This window comes from Monodon monoceros, unplaced genomic scaffold, assembly GCF_005190385.1.
Source record: "Monodon monoceros isolate NGI ecotype Baffin Bay Population unplaced genomic scaffold, NGI_Narwhal_1 Super_Scaffold_16, whole genome shotgun sequence".
Classification (NCBI taxonomy): domain Eukaryota; kingdom Metazoa; phylum Chordata; class Mammalia; order Artiodactyla; family Monodontidae; genus Monodon; species Monodon monoceros.
This window is the reverse complement of record NW_021703772.1, coordinates 111,694,340-111,714,734: the sequence shown is the minus strand read 5'-3', so window position 1 is coordinate 111,714,734 and position 20,395 is coordinate 111,694,340. Positions and strand designations below refer to the sequence as shown.

Genomic DNA, 20,395 nt, shown 5'->3' with positions numbered 1-20,395 from the left:
GAAATGATGGCAGTCCTCTTCCCATGGATACTCTCCCTGGATTTTAAGTGCTTTCCCTCCCCGCCCTGGGGACAGCAGAGTGTGTTAGTCTTCCTTCGGGGCCAGGAGGCTCTGTGTGGCTTGCTGGAGCGGCTGTGAGGACCCCGTGTGCGTTCAGCTGCACTGCACGCTTCCCATGTCCCCAGCTTCAGATCTGCACTGCCAGTAGGTGGCTTGGGGCTGAGTGGAGCTGAGGTGTGGCGGCTACGGCGGGTGCCCTGGGCTGTGCTGCCCCTGGGCAGAGGTGGCTGCATGTCGCTGATACCCCTCTTCAGCCTGCAGAAGCCATGGGGGTGTTTGGGGTCGTCTGCAGTGTCACCAGTACCTTAGCAGCTGTCTCTTGGCACACAGGTCCTGGTGCTTTTCTGTCCCTCAAAGGGAGGGTCCTCCTGGCCTCTCCACCATGGTCACCATGGTTTATGGCTCTAGCTGTTGGCGATTTGGCATCTCCTTTTTTATGATTGTTTTGCTTGCCTTTGATTTGCCCCGTGTACCCTTGCAGAACGAGATGCTGGAGGAAGGCCAAGAGTATGCCGTCATGCTGTACACCTGGAGGAGCTGCTCTCGGGCCATCCCGCAGGTGCCCCATCCCAGCCAGACCCCACCCCCCCACTGGCCACGCCCTCATCCTTTCCAGTCGTCCCCGCCCAGTCAGACCCCGCCCCACCTCTGGCCTGCTCCATCCCAGCGCACTCCCCCCCCACATCCTCTCAGGGTTGAAGCCTCTGTATGTCATGTTTGTTTTCTCCCAGGTGAAATGTAACGAACAGCCTAACAGAGTGGAAATTTATGAGAAAACCGTGGAGGTCCTTGAGCCTGAGGTCACAAAACTGATGAATTTTATGTACTTCCAGGTAAAGCAGTGACATAATCCTAGGGGTTTAGAGCAGAGGAATGAGATGGTGGCACCATCTACTAACTAAACAAAGTGCCTGCAAATTCAAGCAATCACAATAGCTCTGAGACCAAAGGGAACTAAGCCTTAGACAGTCCAAAGCGTTACTGGCCCTTTCAGAATAAATGCTGCTTCTGGGTTTCACTTCTCTTCTCCCCTCGAGAGTGAATTTGTAGTTCCTGCAGGAAGACTGCTTTCTGTCAGTACGCTTACAGGCTTACACTTTCGATTCATCTGGTTTTGGGGTGTTTTCTCCCCACTGTCCACTCTGGTGGGCTTCGCCCTGGCCTTGGCTCCTTCTGGCCCTTGGGTTAAGCAGAGTGGCCACAGGGAGGGACTTGCTGGCTTTTTTAAAGACATAGTTTAGAAATGTGTGAAAGTTTTTATTATAGAATCCTTTAGCAAAGGGAGAAGATAGAACTTCTTAGGTGATGAATTTTTGTCTTAAAAATTGTCAAGTGGAAATCCTCCCACCCCCTTTTTCAACTCTAAAAGCTAAAGCAGTCTGCTTTACAGACATTCTATTGGAGCATTTTGCTCAGTAGCTTTGCTGGAATAATCAACAAAATTCTTTTACTTTGGGGACATAGTTGGCAAAGTGCAAAGTTGATGATGATTGTTACAGAGCAAAGGCTCGTGGAAATCACTTTCTAGAAACATGTCTCTTTACCCAAGCTGTAAACATGCACCCCTGGTTGGGTGTTTCATCAGCGAGTAACGTGACTCTGGACCCTGTGCTTGGAGCTGGGCTTGGGGTTGGCCCGTCCCTGAAAGCCACGTTTCTGCCCCTGCTTCCTCTGCACAGAGAAACGCCATCGAGCGTTTTTGTGGGGAGGTGAGGCGCCTGTGTCACGCGGAGAGAAGGAAGGACTTCGTGTCTGAAGCCTACCTGATCACCCTGGGCAAGTTCATCAACATGTTTGCCGTGCTGGACGAGCTGAAGAACATGAAGTGCAGCGTGAAGAATGACCACTCAGCCTACAAGAGGTGATGAGCGCGCCTGGGACTCAGGGCCGGGTTCCCGAGCGCACTCGCGTGTGGGGTGCAGTGCCCACAAGGGCCAGCCTCGTCCCGCGGAAGTGTTCTCCTGGGCGGACCGCCAGCGCTGCGAGGCGTTCTTGTAGGCTTTGGGGGCGGGGCGGGGGCGGGGGCGGGGGCGGGCCCTGGGCTCTCAGCCCAGACAGCAGTGCTGTGCTCTGAGCCTGTATGGGGGCGGTGGTGCGTGGGCGCTGACGCGCTGAGCGTCTTGTCCAAGGGGCTGGAGGCTCCACGCCTGCTGGGGCCGCCGCTGCTCGTCGCTGGCTGGCTGGTGGGCATCCCCGGCAGGTGGGCACCGTCACCACAGTGGGCACAGCTGGCCCCGGCACCCACAGCGCTCCCCAGACCAGTTGTCCTCCAGAGCGGTTTTCTTTTCGAATGTGGACAGCTTCTGGAGAAGAGAATTGGAAAAGGTGGGCACGGCTCGGCGCTGCAGCTGCGACACTGAGTGTGTTGGTGGCAGGTAGAGCCGAGCTGCTGTCCTCTAACTGACTCTCTAGAAAGTCTGCCTGGGACTGTTAAAACATGTTGGCTGGAATGAGATGCTGACTTCTGTTTCCTTTGCTAGACAAGGAATCTTAGCTATAAAATTAAATTAGAAGAGATTTTATTTTGTGTCTGAATAGGCTGTGGTTTCATTTGTAAGGGAAGAAAAAGAATTTTTTCTCTGCCCTTCTAGGTTCTTGCCTGAGTACCGCCTTTAAGAAAACAGTGATTAATAGGAGAAAAACAAATATAATTTCATTTCATGAGTATGGGGGTCCCAAGATATGAGACCCAAAGAAGTGACCAAAGGAGGCAGTGTTTATACCTTTTGTTTTTGTTTTTTTTTTGGCCACACCTGGCAGCGTGTGGGATCTTAGTTCCCCGACCAGGGATGGAACCCGAGCCCCCTGTAGTGGGAGTGCCACCGGACTGCCAGGGAATTCCCAGCGTTTATACCTTTGAAACAAAGAAAAAAAAATTTGTGAAGAATTGACAAGACAAAGAAGTTTGAGTTGGGGTGGCCAGTGAGTGAGGAGGTTGGAAGGTTAGCTCACACGGCCTTCTCAGCCTTGAACGCCCCGTCTCTTGTGATGACGATGTCTCCCGACCTCCTGGTGCAGGGAGGGGACCTTTCATGTGGGAGGTTTGTTTCCTGCTTTCAGGGGCACAGAGGAGGTCAGAATGCCCTGCTGTGGCTGTTTCTTAAGTAACTTCAATTCTGAATAATTCAGTATGCCACAGTGGCATATTTGGGGGCGGCCTACCCTGAACCCCAACACGTACTTAAAATCGTGCACCTATTGCTGTGTCTTTAAAATGAAGTCGACTTGAGATGAGGCATGAAACAGATTTGAGGAGGGGATGGCACTGGAAGTTGAGCTAGATCTCCCAGACTTTAAGCCTCATTCGTGTGAAATAAGTCCAGGCGTTCCATTCATCACCTAGAGTTAGCTCTGCACGGAAGCCTAGATCTTCAGAACGACAAAATCTTTTGAATTGTCCTGTTAACTCCGCTCCGGTAGGAAAGTCTGGAGTTGTCTTCATTTGATGCCAGTTTTGTGGGATTCCAAGTGCGTGTGACTCTTGGTGGAGTGTCGGGGCTTCTGAACTTCCCAGCTCAGGAGAACAACTTCTGCTCCTAATGGCACAAATCACTTGTCGGGTGATTTGGAGCAGCTTTCTCAGCCTTCCTGACTCTATCAGGGAAATGGGGAGGTGGACAGCCCCAGTGGTTTTAAATTTTAAAAAGGTTTCTTTTCTCCCTCTCTCTCTTAGCAGCAGCACCTTTATTTCAAAGCCCAGTCTGGAAAATAGTTGAAAGATACGGCTGCTCTGTGGAAGGCCCCCGGGCACCCCATTCAGAAGTTGCCCAGCGTGTTTGCTACCCCTTAGGCTCCCCTAAGCACAGAAGAGGGCCTGGGCACCCCTCACCCTTCCAGCAGCCTCTTCCTGTGACCTATGTTTGGTATCCCCTGTTGGTTGGTTTACTTTCCCAGACAATAACCTCCACTTCTCCCTAGCCCTCACACTCCTACACTCAACACTCAGAACACATTTTATGTGCACCCAGCTGGTAGTTACAACCTTTCCTGAGTGTAAATGCCAGATAACCCATATAGTCATGGTGAGGCTTAAGGAAAATAAAAGCAGGTATTCTTGGTCCCTTCCTTAGTTTCCACTCCTGCAGCTTCAACACCCACTCAAATCAATACAGTTAAGTGAACACTTTAAAAAAGAATGTAAACATATCAGTTAATATTGTTTCACTGTATATAATTTTTTAAAACTTAAGAAGTAAGCAAGATTGCAGATTATTTCTCACCTGAAAAGTTCTGACGTAGGTGGTCTGCAGCTGACGGGGTTCCATAGTGTTGAGGAACCAGAGCTCCTGCTGTCTTCATTTGTTGCCTTGTGGCCCAGGATGGCTGCTTGAGCTCTAGCTGTCATCTCTGTATTCCAGTCAGCAGGAAGGAAGGATCATTGAAGGGCCTACAATATTCCTTATAAGTAAACTTTCAAGTGCCTTACAAAGTTTTGCATTACATCTCATGGCTCAGCAGTTGGTCACAGCGTGGAGATGAGAATGAGGCACATTACTGCACCACAGAAATTCAGGGTTTATTCTGAATAAAGGGAATGGAAGGGAAGGGAAGGAAAGGGAAGGAAATGACAGTTGGGGTAGGTTACCAGTCTTTGCCATGAAAGCTTTTCTTTAGTAAAACCCCAGAGGTTCTAGGTTGCACAACAGGTCCTTATGTGGGCAGCTTCCGCTAAACTTTTTTGGGGAAGCCCTAGGTGTGCAGAATCCTCATATGTGCTTTCACCCTCTTTGCAAAAACTAGAGACTCAGCCTGTGTTGCACAGGATTTGTTGGACCTCAGTGTACAGGTCCTTCTGTGTCCACCGTTCCCTTGTCAGCCCCATTGGGTAGGTCGTATAGCTATTGTTTTTCACAGATATGGTAAGTGAGAGTCAGGAGAGTTCAGGAGGTGTGATATTGATTTATAATAAGAAATATGTATTCATCCCCATTTCTGACACTGAACTCCTAAAACCCTTAGAATTTCCCATGATAAAATCAAGAGAGTTTCTTTTGTTATGTAAATGTGGTGACTTTGGAAAGCCTCTAGTTACCCTAAGGATGGGGGCTGGTCACCAGCAGAATCAACCCTGTAACTACAGGGTTGGAACTTTCAGACCTACCCTCCTGATCTCAGGGAGGAGAGAGGGGTTAGAGGTTGAATCCATTGCCAATGTCCAGTGATCTAACCAAGCATGTTTATGTGAGGAATCCTCCATAAAAACCCCAAAGGACAGGGTTCGGAGAGCTTCCAGGTTGGTGAACATGTGGAGGTTTCGGGGGGAGTGGTGCTTGGAGAGGGCATGGAAGCCCCCCCCCTCCCGTCCCCATATGTATCTCTTCCATTTGGCTGTTCTGAGTTATATCCTTTCATAATGAATTGTTAATCTAGTATATAAAATGTCTTCTCAGTTCTGTGAGCTGCTCTAACAAATTAATCGAACCCAAAGAAGGGGTTGTTGGGACTGCCAATCTGTACCTGGTTGGCCAGGAGCACAGTGACAACGTGGACCTCCAGCTGGTGTCTGAAGTGGGGGGGATGACGTGGCAGTCTTGTGGGACTGAGCTCTTAACCTGTGGGGTCTGATGCTATCTTCAGGCAGTGTCAGAATTGTAACACCACTGGCAACTGGTGCTAGAGAATTGCTTGGTGGTGTGGGAAAACCCAGCCCTCATGTTAGACTTGGTACCGGATCTTTAGGTTTGTCCAAGATGGAGCTGCAAATTGGTGGTGGAATCAGGATTCTGTCTCAGACCTTTGGCACCAGAACTATGCGTGGTGTGGTCCCTGACTGTTGGGAGGTTTGGCTGCCCAAAAGTTTCCCAGCAGAGAACCTAAACAGTGTTGGCCATCTTTGTCACTCAGCAGAGGGAGTGTCATCCTTTCTCACACTTGGGGACAGGGAGCCCAGGGGAGAGGCCCATGTATAGGTGTCCTTCAGGAAGCCCTGTGAGAAGTGCTGCCACATCTCTGAGGAAGTCCATCAGCTATGGACAGTAGGGTCATGAGCTATCCAGGTTGCAAAGAGACTTACCTGGAGTTCAGGAGAGAAGCTGGAGAAGGCTGAAATTGTAACCGGCATCTAAGATGCACATTTCTACAGATAACTGTAGCGAGGGTAAAATAATTTTGATATTCCCACGCTGTTTTTCTTTAAAGTCATTAAAGCATGTTGGTTGATTAACCCTTTTTTTTTCCCCTTTTCATAGGGCTGCTCAGTTTTTACGTAAAATGGCAGATCCACAGTCCATCCAGGAATCACAGAATCTGTCCATGTTCCTGGCCAACCACAACAAGATCACACAAGTAATTCACACTCTTGCCGCTCTGGCTGATGGGGTGCATCGCTGGGGGGCTGAGGGCCGGAGAGCAGTCAGTGACACAGATGTCTCACTCTGTGTTTCAGTCTCTGCAGCAGCAGCTCGAAGTGATTTCTGGCTATGAAGAGCTCTTAGCAGACATTGTGAATCTGTGTGTGGACTGCTATGAGAACAGGATGTACTTGACGCCCAGTGAGAAACACATGCTTCTCAAAGTACGTGTGTTGAGGGTAGGCTGCCAACAGCACCATGAGATGGGGGCAGCCCTGCTTTCGTGAATAGGCTGCACTTTATGGTCGTTTGGCCAACCTTTTCTCTCATGCTTGTGTGTGTGTGTGTGTGTGCGCGCGCGCACGCATATATAGCACCCTCCACCCTACATGCAGTTTGCCCTACAAGTCCTTGATGCATTCCCGTGAGTGTGTTCCAAGCTTGACCCCAGTGCCAGGTAGATCACATGCCCATCCCTGGAGAAGGTGCTCGTGGGTGAGAAGTTCCTGGTCAAGGGCCTTTCTCAGTATAAAGCTTGTAGCAGAGGTTATACCAGATTCTACGTGGTAAGGATGTAATTCCTAGAAATTTAGTATACTGTGTCACCATGATTATAGTAGACTTTTGTTGGTCAAGAAACATGCCATTTACTGTATTTCTCATTATTCTGTTTCAAATTGGGGAGGTTTTCAATGATGTTTCTCACTGGGAAGATGAGAAGGCGGTTTTTTTTTTTTTTTTCAAACAAAAGTTTAATAACTTGTACATGGGAGAGACCCAGGAAAACTGAGTAACTCTGAGAAGATGCTTCTGCCATTCTCTTCACTCTGCTCTCTACCTTCATGGAGGGCAGCTCTGGGGGATCCTGTTCTGGGTGTCCTGCTGACCCAAAGCCCTCCGTGCAAGTGGACCCGTCTCCAATACTTCTTCCCTGCTGGAGAGCAGCACGGAGGGATCAGAGCGAGAGGACACTGTCCAGTGGAGTGCTTTGTGGCAGTGGAAACATTCTGTTTGCACCTACCTGGTGCAAGAGCCTCCTGGTCATAAGTGCTTAGGGAAATCCACATTTAGTATTGCCTTGTGCTTGATGAGAAGTGGAGCTGATGTATACACCTGGAAGGGGACACAAGAAATGACATAAAATAGCTTCATGTGAAGGGATAGCTATTAATATCTGAGGGACTTTTAAAAATGCTTTTTACCAAAACTAGAAATATTAAAATTACAAAAAGAAAAATCTCATTGATAAAGACAAATATACAGTAAAGGATCAACTACTTACAAAGCTAGTAGCAAGGTTAAAAGACAAAAGTAGTAAAATCATCTATATTCACAATAAGTAGTTAAGGGATACACAAAACAAAAAGATGTAAAATATGATGTCAGAAACATTACGCGTTGGTGGGGAGTAAAAATGCAGGGTTATTAGAATGAGTCTGAACTTGAGATCATAACTTAAAGTAATCATATATATATATATGATCATATATATATATATATATATATATATGGCTATATATTAACCTCATAATGACCACAATCAAAAATTTATTTAAAAAAATTTATAATAGATACACAAAAAAGAGAAAGGAATCTAAACATAAAACTAAAGATAGTCATCAAATCACGAGGGAAGAGAGCAAAAGAAGAAAGGGACAAAAAGGAACTCTAAAAAAAAAACCCAGGAAACAATAAAATGGCAGATGGAAATATCTGTTGTGTTTTGGGGTTTGGAAAAATTAACATTGTTAAAATGACCATACTACCCAAGGCAATCTACAGTTTCGATGCAACCCCTAACAAAATACCAATGACATTTTTCACAGAACTAGAACAAATAATTCTATCATTTGTATGGAAACCAAAAAGACCCCAAATTGTCAAAACAAATCTTGAGAAAGAAGAACAAAACTGGAGGTGTCACATTCCCTGATTTCAAACTATACCACAAAGCTACAGTAATCAAAACAGGAAGGTATGGCACAAAAACAGACACATAGATCAGTGGAACAGAGAGCTCAGAAATAAACCCACACTTAAATGGGCACTTAATCCATGACAAAGGAGGCAAGAACACGTGACAGGGAAAAGACAGCCTCTTCAATAAGTGGTGTTGGTAAAACTGGACGGTTACTTGCAAAAGGATCAACCTGGACTACTCTCTCACACCATATACAAAAATAAACGCAAAATGGGTTAAAGATATAAATGTTAAGACCTGAAACCATAAAACTCCTAGAAGAAAACATATATTTTGGATCTGTATCCTCAGGAAAGGGAAACAAAGGTGCAAACAAATGGGACTACATCAAACTAAAAAGCTTTTGCACAGTGAAGGAAACTGTCAAATGAAAAGGTCACCTACTGAATGGAGAAGACATTTGCAAACAGTATATTCAGTAAAGCGTTAATATCCAAGATATACGAAGAACTTGTACAACTCGATATCAAAAAAAAAATTCAGTTTAAAAATGGGCAGAGGATCTAAATTGGCATTTTTTCCAAAGAAGACATTTTTTCCAAAGAAGACAAAGTGCTGGCGAGGATGTGGAGAAAAGGGATCCCTGGTGAACCCTGGTGGGAATGTAAATTGCTGCAGCCACTAGAAAACAGTATGCTGGTTCTTCTACAATTACCATAGGATCCAGCAATTCCACTTGTGGATGTTTATGTGAAGAAAAGAAAAAGATATATGCACACCAGTGTTCATTGCAGCAGCATTGTTAACAATAGTCAAGACACAAAAGCAACCAAAGTGTAACATTGATAGATGCATAGGAAGATTTTATATAAATAAATTATATATATATATATATATATATATATATATATATATATATATATATATATAATGGAGTACTATTCAGCCCTAAAAAAAGAATGAAATCTTGCCATTTGTGATAACATGAATGGACCTAGAGGGTATTATGCTAAGTGAAATAAGTCAGACAGAGAAAGACAAATACCATATGATTTCACTTATATGTGGAATCTAAAAAACAAAACAAATGAACAAACATAAAATAGAAACAGACTCATAGATACAGAGAACAAACAGGAGTTTCCTAGTGGGGTTATTGGGGGGTGGTGGTGAATGAAATAGGTGAGACTAAGAGGTATAGACTTCCAGCTACAAAATAAGTCACTAGGATGAAATGTACTCCGTTGGAAATATAGTCATTAATATTGTAATATCTTTGTGTGGTGACAAATCACTATGTTGTGCTCCTGAAACTAACATAGTGTTGTAGGTCAACTATACTTAAATTTTTTAAAAAAGTGCTTTTTGAAAGAAGAATAGTCATTTCTAAGTTGTGAACTGTAGCAGTATAAGTGTTTATGGGTAATTAAACTTGCAGGTCTGAGCTTTATGTGCCATTTTGTGATTTGCAGGTCATGGGGTTTGGTCTGTACCTGATGGATGGGAGTGTCAGCAACATTTATAAACTAGATGCCAAGAAAAGAATAAACTTATCCAAAATCGACAAGTACTTCAAGGTGAGTTACAGTTTCTAGGTAAACCTTTTTATTGAAGTGTATGCAGTTTGAGCTTTAGGAGGTCAACCTCTGTGGCTTTGTTCTGTGCTGGGAAATGCAGTGGTGGCAGGTGGGTGGGTAGGTGGAGGTAGACTGTCTCCTACCCTATACCGGATTTGCCTGGATTTGAACCTTGTCTAACGGAATGGTGGCATGTGTACTCTTTTGTGTCTGGCTGCCCCCATTCACTTTGTCAGATCATCCCTGTGGGAGCCTGCAACTGTAGTTTTTACATTTTCATTGTGGTATAGCACTGCATTTTATGACTAAACTGCAATTTATTTATCCATTCTGTCATGATGAACATGAGATTGTTTCTGGATTTTGGCTTGTCCTAACAGTGCTGCTCTGATTCGTGCACATCTATGCACATTTCTGTTGGATGAATACCCAGTGGTGGATGGGGTATTCATCCAATAGAATGAACATTTTCAGTGTAGTAGATACAGCCTCACAACTCTCCCACATGGCTGTGCTGACTTGCATCACCACTAGCGGTGTCCTTGTGATTTTATTGGCTACTGTTTCCTTGTGGTTTACTTGATGTTTCCCTGATGGCTTTTCACGGTATTATTAGTCTTTTGTGTGTTCTCTTTGTGAAGTGTCCTTTCAAGTCTCTCATTCTTTTTTTCCCCTGTTGATTTGTAGTTCTTTATGTATTCTGGGTATGTGTCCTTTGTCAGATACATGTGTTCTAAAATACATGCATTTCCCCTATGTGGCTCTTTTTTTTCATTTTCTTGAAGAGTCTTTGGTGAACTGAGGTTCTTAATTTTTTTTTTTTTTTTTGGTACGCGGGCCTCTCACTGTTGTGGCCTCTCCCATTGCGGAGCACAGTCTCCGGACGCGCAGGCTCAGCGGCCATGGCTCACGGGCCCAGCCGCTCTGTGGCATGTGGGATCTTTCCGGACCGGGGCACGAACCTGTGTTCCCTGCATCGGCAGGCGGACTCTCAACCACTGCGCCACCAGGGAAGCCCTGAGGTTCTTAATTTTAATGTGGTCCAATATATCAATCTTTGATGTCCACTTTAAGAAATCTTTGATAAAACAGGCTCTCGAGAATTTTCTTTTGTGATACCTTCTAGAAGCATCACCATTTCTTTTCCATCTAGATCTATAATGTCCCTGGAACTGGCCATGTGTATGCTGTGAGGTAGGGGCTTGACATTTTTGGATTTTTTTTTTTCTTGTTCTAGATATCCAGTTGACTCTGTCCAATTATTGCAAAGACCGTTTCCCCTCCATTGCTCTGAGGAGTCACCTGTGTCATAAAGCAGGTGTCTGTATGTGTGTGACTCTGCCTTAAGTTCTCTGCTCTGCCCCACTGGTCTGCACCTGCGTTCCAGGGCCATGCTGGCTTTAGTTGCTGTAGGTTTCCAGCAGTTCTACTTACCAGTCTTTAAGTTATGTTCTTCACAATTGTCTTGAGTATTGTCTCTCCATCTTTTGAAATACGTTTTAGAATTGACTTGCTGATTTACACATACACACACATATACATACAGAAAACCCATAAACCATTTTTCCTCTTGGAATATTGTTTGTGATTCCGTTGAATCTATAGATCAATTTAGGGAGAATTGATATTTTTAAAATACTGTGTCTTCCAATATACATGAACCTAATGTATTTCTGTATTCCCTTAGAATTTTAAAAATTTCTCTAGAATTCTTGGTATTGTTTTTGTCTAGAAGTCTTGCACATGTTTTGTTAGATTTAATAATATATACTTTTTATTTTTTGATGCTATTGTAATTTTTTTTCTCTAGATTTTTGTTTTCTAATAGTTCCTAGTATATAGAAATACAGTTGATTTTTTTCTTTTTTTTAATGACCGTGGATCTACCAACAAGGTAGGTTAATTTTAATTTTTTTTTTTTTTTTTTTGCGGTACGTGGGCCTCTCACTGTTGTGGTCTCTCCCGTTGGGGAGCACAGACTCCGGACGCGCAGGCTCAGCGGCCATGGCTCACGGGCCCAGCCGCTCTGCGGCATGTGGAATCCTCCCGGACCGGGACACGAACCTGTGTCCCCTGCATTGGCAGGCGGACTCTCAACCACTGTGCCACCAGGGAAGCCCTAATTTTAATATTTGAATTGGTTTTATGAGAGTTAGTTTTTAACTTTTATTTTGTTCTTCTTAAAGTAAACGTAGAAGTTGTTTACAACTTTTTTGCAGTAAGTGATTTGCAGAGATAGCATTCAACCCACAGTAATTATTAGCATTATTCATTCTTCTTGCGATTGTATTTGGTGACTAAACATATTTAATGACCCTGGGTTATTTTTTATTCTTTGAATACAGCAGCTCCAGGTGGTTCCGCTGTTCGGGGACATGCAAATAGAACTGGCAAGATATATCAAGACCAGCGCCCACTATGAGGAAAATAAATCTCGGTAGGCAGAGTGAGCTGTCCAGTTAGAGCATTCTGCAGTGTTCTCACTGTGGTTCCTAACACTCCACTTATCTATCCAGAGATGCCACCTTTGACATTTTCAACCACGTGGAACCAAATGCGTGATATGGTAGCCTTTTCCATGAGTGGATGTTTACATTTAAATTCATTTACAAATGCAATTTATTTCCTTAGTGGGATAGCCACATTTCAAATATTTTAATAGTTTTGGTCAGCACAGATATAGAACTTTTCCATCATCCCAAAGAGTTCTGTTAGTGCTGGCCACAAGTACGGAAGTATAACCAAATGCTCTGGGTGCTTATAAAAGCTTAACAGCAGCCTGCTGGGGAGCGGCTGGATATTCACATGTAACTTACAGAGGGTACAGAGCTATCACCCAAGGGCCCAACCAGGCCAGGCCCAAGGTCTCTGTGGTTGAGAATGGTCTTTACAGTTTTAAAGAGTTTTTTTTAAGATGATGGCTCTATGGCTGATGTGTGACAGAGACCGTGTAGCCCCCAAATCCTAAAGCATTTGCTTTCTGGACCTGTCCTGAGAAAGATGGCCAATCCCTGTCGTAAAGCATCTGCAGCTTACAGTTAGAAATGATAATAAATACATAGTACTTTTTATTGTAGCTTCCACATATCCACTTGAGTTTCATAGGATGCTTTAGTTGACTTTTGCCAAACACGTGGTCTCCATTCAGCCATGATTTTGAAAAATATAGTTGCACCTCAATCTGGCTACTCAAAGGTAAACAGTCTTTTTCTGTGAAGACCAAATTGTAAACACGTTAGGCCTTTCTGGCCACATGTGTCACATACTCTTTTTTGTTGTTGTTGTTTTTAAACGACTCTTTAAAACTGTAAAAACCATTTTGTATGGCTCTATGGCCATGCAAAAGGTGCTCGCATTGGGCCCACATTGTATGTAGTTTGCCAGCCTCTGTGCCAGCTTGTTTCCTAACACATCTGCCATTAAATCTGATATGTGATCACCTTCCTATAAATTACATTCACTAATCTCTCTTCACTTCATCATCAACTTGAGCTCTCATTTGGAGGGTGTGCTGATTTCCATGGTATAAATGGAAATGCCTGAGTTTAAGTTAACAATGTACAACTCACCTCCTACCCTAACAAACACAGATCCAGATCATACGTAATTGTAAAATCAGTAAGAGAATCAGGAAACAAGGAGTTTTGCATACTTTCTTTATTTTTAATATGCTCTGTTGTAAGTCGATGGCCGTTATTACCAATTAGATTCTGTGTTTCACAGCCACCAAGGCAGGTGCCTGAGCGTGCAACAATCAGCTCCAAGAGCTCAGCCCAATGGCGTAGCACCTTTATCTGGCCACAGGGGGTGGGCGCAGAGTGGGCAGATGTTGGCATCGGGCTCTGGGCTCCATGCCTCTCCTGAGGTGGACATGCTGTCTGGGGCCTGCAGGGGAGGCCAGTGTGTTTAAGGTGGACCCTGGCAGACGGCCTGGGCCTTGTGTGCTTACTCCACACTCAGGGAGCTGCCTTTGCTCATGCCGTAATCACGTAATCCTGTAGTAAAATCAGAAAGTTAAAAAGTGATGCTGCTTGAGATAGTGTACTGATCACCTTGAAAACTCGTAATCTGAATCCTTTCCTTCTAGCAAAGGGGACCAACTTGTTAAAACGTGGTGTGAGTTGATGCTGAGTGTGAGGGAACCAAGGGAACCGCTCTGAGCCCAAAGCAAGGCCCATGCTTTCTGCCCAAGAAGTCCAACAGATTTAATTTTTTTTTTTTTTTTTTTTTGCGGTACGCGGGCCTCTCACTGCTGTGGCCTCTCTCGTTGCGGAGCACAGGCTCCGGACGCGCAGGCCCAGCGGCCACGGCTCACGGGCCCAGCCGCTTCACGGCATGTGGGATCCTCCTGGACTGGGGCACGAACCCGCGTCCCCCTCATCGGCAGGCGGACTCCCAACCACTGCGCCACCAGGGAAGCCCAGATTTAATTCTTGATACACATTTTTCCACCACATTGACTGTATCGGTTTGCTGCTGAAATGGTGTGTTGTGCGCATAGTTAGCTCTATCAACACTGTCTAATTTCCAAGTTTCAACTCTCTAATTAAGGATAACTTTTGTCCCTGAGTCCTTGGCTGACTTGTTTTGTACTATAGCTATGTTTTCATATGTGAGTAATAAGGAAATATTAGTTCCTGCCTACTCTGCAGTAATCTGTCAAGGGGCCCTGCAAGGGTGTTGCAGTGTCCTGAATTCAGCAACACCTCTCAGCTTTGTGGAAAGTAGTTTGCCGATTAAGGAGAAATTACGGTTCCTTTTCCAGAATACAGACATGAGAAGGTAGGATGCAGCCCTGACACAGGGAGATGAGGCAGGCCTGGCTCTGTTTCCATGCGGAGAATTCCACGTTTCCTCTGCACCTCTACCTCTTGGCTGCAGCGGGGCTCCCGGGGTGGTAGGTGGGCCTGCTGTGCATGTGCCCTCAGCCAGTCGCCTGTCAGGTAACGCATGCTTCCCCTTTACCACCAGATGGACGTGCACGTCCTCCAGCAGCAGCCCACAGTACAACATCTGCGAGCAGATGGTACAGATCCGGGAGGACCACATGCGCTTCATCTCGGAGCTGGCGCGCTATAGCAACAGTGAGGTGAGTGGCCTCTGCCTGCAAAGCGCACCTGGGGACATGGGGTCTGGTGTGGCCCTTGTATTCTCTGCGCGCAAATACTACCATTGATCGCTTTGAGAAACGTAGTTTAGCACTGCGTGCTTAAAAAGCACTGATAATAATGGATGAGGCAGGGCAAGTATAATGGAGTCTGTTTGGATCTGTTCTGCTGTACAAGAAAGCATCTTCTTTTTTCAGAAAAACGTTAACATGGGGCTGAGGACTGAGGTGAGACCATGAATTAAGTGTATTTCCTAGCGTAGTTCCATGGTTCCAAGCTGCTAGGAGAGGGGTGGGGAGAGTGGAGGACGTCAGGAACAGAAGGGGTGGTTCTGACTTGCGCCCCTTTCATGTCTAGAGGGAGAAAGTGCAGGAGCCTCCGAGTCGGTGGGCAGATGCGTCGAGTGCCCAGAGGAGACCTGGAGTTGCGTGTTGGAGGAAGTGGGGTCTCTTCGGCCGTGGGCCTTGTTAATTCCTTCCAGCTTTGAAGCTGGACTCTCTGTGTCCTTGCTTGGGCCGGTCACGTTCCCCACACCTGCCCCAAGCCTGGCTTCAGGCCATTGCTGCTCGTGCATGGGGTGGGTGGCACGGGGGTCTGAGCGAGGGGGAGCGGCAGCAGGAGTGTCGTTTCTCACGTCTTAGTGGACCAGGCACTGAGGTCAGGGTCAGGGTGGTGGTCAGTGGCGTGGGTGCTGCAGGTGGTCTAGAGGGACCCGGGGACTTGGGGCCACATACGCAGGTCTGGTTTCCGAGATTGCGGTACCTCGGGGTTCTCGGGAGGCCCATTACATTTGGGGGGAACAATCTGTTGGTCCTGCTCATTGCAGGACAATACGCACTCCATCCCTCACCCCCAAGCACTTGTCATCATGTAACCAAGATGACTGAAAGACAGTCCCAATGCTTGGGGGATGTCGCCTCCTTGCGGACCCCAGGTGGGCAGCCGACTCCCCATGAGGAACGTTAGCTCACCCCTCTGCGGAGGCCAGTGCAGCCTGGAGAGTAGAGGTGGGGGCCAGTCCCCAGGACTTATGATTTAGTTGTAAACTGAGTTCCTGAGATGTTCTCAAACAACACAGAGAACTGGCTTCTACCTTTCCAGATAGGAGCACTTGACAGCGTGCATGGTTCCTGTGTGCCTTCTGGTGTCTGCTGTTGTGCCTTTATAATCAGATGATGGTTTTTTGTTTTTTAAAAAAGGGCATATGCATGTTTTTTTTTTTTTAAAGAAGATGTTGGGGGTAGGAGTTTATTAATTTATTTATTGTTGCTGTGTTGGGTCTTCGTTTCTGTGCGAGGGCTTTCTCTAGTTGTGGCAAGCGGGGGCCACTCTTCATCGCGGTGCGCGGGCCTCTCACTATCGCGGCCTCTCTTGTTGTGGAGCACAGGCTCCAGACGCGCAGGCTCAGTAGTTGTGGCTCACGGGCCCAGTTGCTCCGCGGCATGTGGGATCCTCCCAGACCAGGGCTCGAACCCGTGTCCCCTGCATTAGCAGGCAGATTCTCAACCACTGCACCACCAGGGAAGCCCATAGATGATGATTTTAATAAGAGAAAAGAGATCCACCTTTAAAAGCTTTGCACAGTTTATTTTTAAACAGATTTATGAAGACATAATCCACATACCAGACAATTCTCTGATTTAAATTATACAATTGAAAGGTTTTTAGTCCATTGCTGAACATTTTCATCATCTCCCAGAGCAACTCTGCACCCATAGCAGTCACTCCCCATTCCCCTTCCTTCTAGCACATGGCGATCTACTTTCTATCTATGGATTTGCCTACTGGACATTTTATATAAATGGAATCATAATATGTGCTCCTTGGTGACTGGCTTTTTTCATTTGACATAGTATTTTCAAGGTTCATCCATGTTATAGCATGTATCAATAATTTTATGGCTTATTTATAATATTTATAATAATTTTATGGCTGAATAATACTCCACTGCTTGGACACACCACATTTTGTTTGTTTGTTCATCTGCTGTTGACTGATGGACAGTGGGTTACAAATAATGCTACTGTGAACATCCACATACAAGTGTTGTGTGGACATAAGGTTTCATTTCTCTTGGGCAGCTATCTAGGAATGGAATTGCTGAGTCTTATGGCACCTCTGTGTTGAACATTTTGAGGAACTGCCAGGCTGTTTTCAAGGCGGTTGCACTATGTTACACCCACCAGCAGTCTGGGAGTGTCTGATGTCCCCACATCCTTGCCAGCACTTGTTGCTGTCTGTTTTTTTGATTCTGGCCATCCTAGTGAATGCGAAGTGGTATCTGGTTGTGGTTTGGATTTGCATTTCCTTAATGACTAATGAAACTGAGTATCTTTTCATATGCTCATTGGCCAGTTTTTAAAAATGTCTCTTGAAGTCATTTGCCCATTTTAAAATTGGGTTATTTACCTTTTTTTTTACCGTAGAGTTGTGTGAGTTCTTATATTCTATCCCTTATCTGTTATGTGATTTTCAAATATTTTCTCCTGTGTCTTTTTGCTGTCTTGATGGTGTCCTTTGAAGCACAATTTTTTATTTGTGATGTGGTCCAATTTTATCTATTTTTTCTTTGGTTGTTTGTGCATTTGGTCATAATGAAGAAACCATTACCTAACCCAAGTCACAAAGATTTACCCCTTGTTTTCTTCTAAGAGATTTGTAGTTTTAGCTCTTATATTTAGATCTATGATCCATTTTAAGTTACTTTTTTTTTTTTTTTTTTTTGGGGTACGCGGGCCCCTCACTGTGGTGGCCTTTCCCGTTGCGGAGCACAGGCCCTGGACGCACAGGCTCAGCGGCCACGGCTCATGGGCCCAGCCACTCTGCGGCATGTGGGATCGTCCCGGACCGGGGCACGAACCCGTGTCCCCTGCATCGGCAGGCGGACTCTCAACCACTGTGCCACCAGGGAACCCCCCCCAGTACTGTTTTTAAAATACCATTCTTTCCCCACTGAAGGCACCCTCAACAGAAATCAAGTGACTGTACACCTCCATATTCATTATAACATTATTTACAAGAGCCAAAGCAAAGAAACAGCCTAAGTGTCTATAGACAGATGAATGGATAAAGAAAATGTGGCATACAGAATGCAATGGAATATTATTCAGCCATACAAAAGAAGGAAATCCTGGGACTTTCCTGGTGGTCCAGTCGTTAAGACTTCGCCTTCCAATGACGGGGGTGCAGGTTCCATCCCTGGTCAGGGAGCTAAGATTCCACATGCCTCATGGCCAAAAAAAAAAACCCAAACATAAAACAGAAGCAATATTGTAACAAATTCAATATTTAAACATGGTCCACATCAAAAAAATCTTAAAAAGAACGAAATCCTGGCATTTGTGACAACATGGATGGACCTTAAAGGGCATTATACTAAGTGAAATAAGTCAGACAGAGAAAGACAAATACTATTTAATATCACTTTACATGGAATCTAAAAAAAACCAAACTCACGGGTACAGAGAACAGATTGGTGGGTGCCAGAGGCAAGAGGTGGGAGAAATGGGTGAAGATGGTCAAAAGGTACAAACTTTCAGTTATAAGATAAATAATTTCTGGGGATGTAATATATAGCATGGTGACTACAGTTAACAATACGGTATTGCATATTTGAAAATTCCTAGGAGAGTAAATCTTAGAAGTTCTCATCACAAGAAAAAAATTGTAACCATGTGAGTTGGTGAATGTTAACTTACTGTATAATCATTTCACAATATATGCATATCAAATCAAGTCATTGTACACCTTAAACTAATACAGAGTTGTGTGTCAGTGTGTCAGTTATTTCTCAGTAAAACTGGGTGATGGGGGGAATCAATTGATTCTACTCCTGAGGCTTTATTTCTGGGCTCTCCGTTCTGTTCCATTGACCTTTTGTCAGTCCTTAGGCCACTATCACACTGTCTTGATTTTACAGTTGTATAGTAAATCTTAAAACCAGATAATATAAGCCCTACAGCTTTGTTCTTCTTTTTAAAGATTGTTTTGTCATCTTTGTCAAGATTATTTGTGGATCCTTTGCATTTCCATATGAATCTTAGGATCAACTTGTCAATTTCTACAGAATAAGGCATCTGGAATTTTAATAGGGATTGCACTGAATCTGTATATCAGTTTGGGGAGTATTGCCATCTTAACAAGATTGAGACCTCCAATCCATGAACATGGGGGATGTCTTTCCATTTGTTTAGTCCTTCTTTGATATCTTTCAAAAATGTTTTATCATTTTCGGAGTACGAGCTTTGTACTTATTCTGTTACATTTATTCCTAAGGGTTTTATTCCTTTTGATCCTATTGTAAATGGAATTATCTTTTTAATTTTATTTTCAAGTTGTTTGCTCAGTTTCTTTTGACTAGAGGGTAAGGATTTGTACTGAGCAGGGACAGCGGCTGGGTTTGAATAGTTCATGAGAATGTCAGTGCAGGTGTACACAGACCCTGAGTCCTCAAGAGCCCCCAGATCTGTTCACTTTCTAACAGTGACCAGAGCCAGGTTCTGGGTATAAATTTTGTTTGTTTGTTTGTTTTTCAATTTCTCCATTATGTAAATTTTCAAGCATACAAAGGGGGAGACCAGTCCTGGCCCCTCAGGTGCCACGCTGAGCTTAATCACCCACCCCTTTTCAATTATTCCTCCAACCCTGTGCCTCGGTCTGGGTTAGCTTGAAGCAATGCAAGATAACACAGCACTCTCTCTGAAAGTATTTCCCATGTGTCTCTATAAGATAAGGGCCCTTTTTAACATATAACCATAATACTGTCCCACCTAAAAAACCAACAAATGTATTCCCTAATATTAAATAGTGGGTCATTGTTCAGATTTCCCCTGTTTGCTCATTATCATTAGTGGTGTATTTTTCCAGGTTTGTGTGCCTCAGGACCCAAATAAGTTCCATACACTGCAGTTGGTTGACATGCCTGTCCCCACCATCTCCCTCATTCCCTCTGGTGTCATTTGCCATGATTTCTGTCCCCTGTGTGTCCTGTACGCTGCCGGCTGAGGGCCCTGGTCATAGTCAGCTCCCACTGTCCCGGCCCATTTGGCCTCTCGGTGGCCATGCTGAGGGCTGCTGGGGGGTCCAGCTGACTCTCTGGGATGTGGATGGCTGCATCCCCTGCCCTGATGCAAGACTTCACCAGGCCTCAGCTTGGTGGTCCTCTCAGCTCCTTGCGCCTTCCAGAGCTGGATTCCTTTGCTTTATGCATCAGGTGTTAAAAAAATTGATTCCCTAGCATATCTAAAGAAACAAACCAGCTTTTTGAGTACTGTTTTCTAGTCAGTCTACTTCAGTTTCCTTCTGCCTTTTTCTTTTTTCTCCCATGGTGAAAGTCCTCGTTCTTAAAGACTCCAGCATTTTTTTTTTTTTTTGCGGTACACGGGCCTCTCACTGTTGTGGCCTCTCCCGATGCGGAGCACAGGCTCCAGACGCGCAGGC

The 20,395-nt window shown here is 44.9% G+C and overlaps 1 protein-coding gene across 3 annotated transcripts in view; it reads left to right on the top strand.

Annotated features, from left to right (window-relative positions):
• CYFIP1 (cytoplasmic FMR1 interacting protein 1) overlaps positions 1-20,395 on the top strand; it is a 94,166-nt gene that overhangs the window by 28,270 nt on the left and 45,501 nt on the right. For 2 of the 3 annotated variants that reach the window (XM_029225404.1, XM_029225405.1), the window contains exons 4-11: positions 542-619; positions 792-893; positions 1,740-1,921; positions 6,249-6,345; positions 6,446-6,574; positions 9,744-9,848; positions 12,194-12,285; positions 14,820-14,937. In XM_029225404.1, coding sequence (XP_029081237.1) covers positions 542-619; positions 792-893; positions 1,740-1,921; positions 6,249-6,345; positions 6,446-6,574; positions 9,744-9,848; positions 12,194-12,285; positions 14,820-14,937 — 903 coding nt within the window. The remainder of the gene's footprint in view (positions 1-541; positions 620-791; positions 894-1,739; positions 1,922-6,248; positions 6,346-6,445; positions 6,575-9,743; positions 9,849-12,193; positions 12,286-14,819; positions 14,938-20,395) is intronic. The other variant, XM_029225406.1, reaches the window with a different exon arrangement.